General features: G+C 33.7%; 2 protein-coding genes across 2 annotated transcripts in view; both read left to right on the top strand.

The window, feature by feature from the left end:
• Positions 1 to 4,472, top strand: part of LOC110385588 (uncharacterized) — a 933,915-nt gene that overhangs the window by 440,961 nt on the left and 488,482 nt on the right. The window lies entirely within an intron of this gene.
• Positions 511 to 2,669, top strand: LOC101736989 (THO complex subunit 6). Its single transcript, XM_038013518.2, has 4 exons — positions 511 to 791; positions 874 to 1,263; positions 1,389 to 1,551; positions 2,304 to 2,669. Exons 1-4 carry the CDS (start codon positions 688 to 690, stop codon positions 2,622 to 2,624), a joined length of 978 nt encoding a protein of 325 aa, XP_037869446.1. The 5' UTR covers positions 511 to 687; the 3' UTR covers positions 2,625 to 2,669.

The following is a 4,472-nucleotide window of genomic DNA, read 5'->3' as shown; positions in this document are numbered from 1 at the left end:
AAAGTCAAGCAAATCAATTGGAACTTTAGAATAACTTTTCTATTTTGAGATCGCTAAACAATAAGATAAAAAGCATAATTTTTGAATAAAAATAATACATGTAACATGATTTAATGAGTTTTCGGCAAACAAAATGAAATATATGAAAAGAAACTTAGGCAAATGTCAATAAAACCACAATATTTTTGTTTTAGATAAGAGTACATAATAATATAGTGTAATAAGAGTTTTAGTAAGAGTAAAGTGAAGTACCTATTTCATTTTATTAAAATGTTTCTAACCTATAATAGTAATGAGTCAATAAATTAATACGTGATTTATTAAGTTGATTTGTGGAAAGATAGCTTCGTCTATATAGCTTCCTTTGTTAAAAAAATAACCTTAGGTCTTACTAAATTTCTGTTCTTATACAGGGTGAATTTGCCTTAATTTTATCTCAATTCGTCATAAAGAGCTATAGAGCTAAATCATTTTGGTTTTTTAAAATAGAGCATGGACACTGTTCCCTTTGCCTAAAGAGTGTATGCCGCAAAAAAATCGCTGCATTCGAAATAGAGGTTATATGTAGCTTTAAATTGTGTTGTTTACCTATGGTTGTTTATGTTTCTTTTTCAATTAAAATATTGCATGGCATCTAGAAAAACTGACGAAGTAGTCTAGTTTCTGAGCAAACACAAAACTTTTACCATGTTGAATAAAATGTTGTATAACACTGTTTTATCTCAGACTTTATCGCCGTGTGGTAAATATTTAGTGGCCGGCAATATTTATGGAGATCTTGCTGTATTTGAGTATGTTATTTGTATTAAATTTATAGAAGTATATTTTAATATTTGGAGAGGTTTATAAATTCATTCTAAATTTTTGTTACAGCCTAGATCGTATTTTAAATCCAGTACTAGAATTATTATCTGTTGAATACAACAAACCAAAACATATACATTCTATAGATTCAAAAAAACAGATTTGTAGTCTAGTTTCAACGGAAAAATTCCTTATAATTGGTACCGTTAATGAAATATGCGGATGGGACTGGAAGGCTGTTGTTTCTGTTAAATTATCAAAACCTGTATGGAGCATAAAGATTCCTTCCCAAACTTTTTTGGACTACAACGATGTGAACTGCATGTGGCTATCTCAAGACAGTGAGAAGCTGTATGCTGGTTGTGGAGACAATAATGTGTATGTGTTTAATTTGGAAGATGGGAGCCTTATTTCAACTTATAAGGGACATAATAATTTTATTCATTCTATTCATGGAAAGTAAGTTGTTTGTTTGTTTATTTGCCTTATTTCAGCTGCTAATATATTTGCCCTGACAGTGATATACATATATGCTTATGGCTAATATTACAGTAATAAAGAAGTTATTTAAAAAAAAATTTCAGAAACCAACAGATTATTTCAGCAGGCGAAGATGGTTTGGTTATGCTTTGGGATACTAGAAGTGGAAAATCACACAATAAATTGGAACCGCACACTAATAATAAGGTCAGCAGACCTGATATTGGCAAGTGGATTGGCTCAGCAGCTCTTGGAGATGACTGGATTGTAAGTTCATCTATCATCAATCTAATTATTCATACATATTATCATTAAAATGCCAGAGGTGAAAATAAAAACAAAAATGAAAATCAGTGAAAAAATTATTTTTGTTTAATAGGGAATTTACATAATAATATTGTGACTGATATTTTTCTGTGTGTGTTGTAAAAGGCGATTTATTTTATTTAAAACCCTCTTAAGCCATCAATAGCATTCCTAAGGAAAGTTGTGTCGAAGTCGTTGTGGCCTAAAGGATAAGATGTCCGGTGCAATCATATCTAGCAATGCAACAATGTTAGAATCCCACAAGCCAGGTATCAATTTTTCTAATGAAATACGTACTTGACCAATGTTCACAATTGATTTCACGGTGAAGGAATAACATTGTGTAATGAAACTCAAACCTGCAAAATTATAATTTGCATAATTACTGGTGGTAAGACCTCTTGTGAGTCTGCACGGGTAGGTACCATCACCCTGTCTATTTCTGCAGTGAAGCAGTAATGTGTTTCGGTTTGAAGGGTGGGGTAGCCGTTGTAACTATACTGAGACCTTAGAACTTATATCTCAAGATGGATGGCGCATTTACATTGTAGAATTTTTTTTATTGCTTAGATTGTGGACGAGCTCACAGCTCACTTGGTGTTAAGTGGTTACTAGAGCCCATAGACATCTACAACGTACTGATGTCTATGGGCTCTGGTAACCACTTAACACCTGGGTGATAATTAATAATGGAATATATAAAAAATTTACAGGTATGCGGTGGTGGACCTCGATTGTCTCTGTGGCACCTTCGTTCATTAGATGCAGTGACAGTCTTTGACATTCCAGACAATGGGATTCATGTGTCATTCTTTCATGATGACTGTGTGTTTGCCGGTGGTACTTCTAAACATTTTTACCAAATGAGCTACTCGGGTGAGGTGAGAGTAGAACTACCAGTGTCTGCCACGACCATATACAGTGCGGTGCTAAGAACTAAATACAGCACCCTGTTAAGTTTAGCCGGTTCCAGTCCAGAAATAGATTTGTGCACGTCTCTTAATTACAAAGATCAAGTTTTACATTTTCGATAGTTATAAGCATATTTAGGTGGAAAAAATTAAATGAAATTAAATCGAGACCTAAGTTTTATTATATGAGTCGACTATTATCAAAGCCGGTAATGTGACTTTTGGAAAATTATTGGTAAATCAGAAAAATGAATTATTGACTTTGTATTCCATTGGTAGTCACAAAACTCTTATGAGCGACATCTTAGATAAATAACAGGTTAAGTATTAACCTTTATTTAATGCAGGTTTTGAACCGTATTCTTTGAAGGAGACTATTATATTCAAATCAATCTGTATTGACATATCAATAACATTTTTTTGTCCAAATGCACAGATTGCCACCTTTGATAATAGACGACTAATATACAGTATTTACTAATATTATGATAAGTTCAGTAAAATTTACTCTAGGATATTTAAATAACTTAATTTTTCATTTTCTCAGTCACCTGTACATATTTTGAGCTTTTAATGGACAATGTAAAATATGCATGTATGCAACATTAAAACATCAATAAAGTTTTTTGGATAACAATATTTAACCAATTGCGCCCAGTCGGTACTTGTGTAAATTATAGTTACTTGCTCCAGCCTCAAATTGAAACAGCTCATAAGTTCAATCGCCTCCTATTTACGTCTAATTGGTATCACTAGTTCGATTCCTTCATTGGACAAGCATTGTGTGATGAACAGGTTTGTTTGCTCTTAGTCTGGGTGTTTTATCTATCTAATATATAAAATTCTCGTGTCACAGTTTTCGTTGCCATACTCCTCCGAAACGGCTTGACCGATTTTGATGAAATTTTTTGTGCTTATCCGGTATCTATGAGAATCAGCCAACATCTATTTTTCATCCCCCTAAATGTTAGGGGTAGTCCACCCCTAAATTTTTTATTTTATTTTTTATACAAAATTTTTAATTTCTATTTTTTTATGATACAACATACAAAAATACATACAACCCTGAATTTTCACCCCTCTACGATCAACCCTTATTTTTATTTGCTAATTAAAAACTTTAAAAATTTTTGCGAGAATTTTGTTTTTATTTTGTCATGACGTAGAATAAAAAAATTCATTATACTCTGAAATTTTCACCCCTCTACGATCAACGTTTATAATGAAGTATTATGCGGTTAAATGAGGTTTTTTTTTCTACTGTAGAATTTCCCTAGAAATCTTATTTAAGGTAACACAAAGTTTGCCGGGTCAGCTAGTATATGTATATATTTAAACATACTCTTGGCGTGTTGCGAACAAACTGAGCGTTTTGATTGTATAAACAGTTTGTTGGAGTTTGTTGCGTTCATTATTGTAATCCAATTGTGATTTTTTTATTTTTTATTGCTTGGTTGGGTGGACGAGCTCACAGCCCACCTGGTGTTAAGTGGTTACTGGAGCCCATAAACATCCACAACGTAAGTGCGCCACCCACCTTGAGATTAAGTTCTAAGGTCCCAAATATACTTACAATGGCTGCCCCACCCTTCAAACCGAAACGCATTAATGCTTCACGGCAGAAATAGGCAGAGTGGTGGTACCTACTCGCGGACTCACAACAGGTCCTGCCACCAGTTCTGCCTGATCTGGTGCTAGATTGTGCCAAGCACTGCTCTTGCTCGGGCCAGTTTTAGTAAACCCCATAAACCTCACCTACCAGCCACAACGAAGCAGGAATAGCCTTTTAGGTTACCAACGAATACGTAGGGCATAAAATGCAATTCAGACTTCAACATTATAATATTTATGCGCTCCAATAATCGCTGGAGATAAATCGTTCGTGAACTTTTTTGAACGAAAAAAAAAAGAACATTGGTTTCGAAGCTTTTGTTGCATGCTTTCAATTTGAAATCGCGGTATGTCGCATAA

Source organism: Bombyx mori, chromosome 10 (assembly GCF_030269925.1).
Source record: "Bombyx mori chromosome 10, ASM3026992v2".
Taxonomy (NCBI): Eukaryota; Metazoa; Arthropoda; class Insecta; order Lepidoptera; family Bombycidae; genus Bombyx; species Bombyx mori.
Note: the sequence above shows the minus strand (reverse complement) of the source record. Positions and strands in the feature narration are given on the sequence as shown.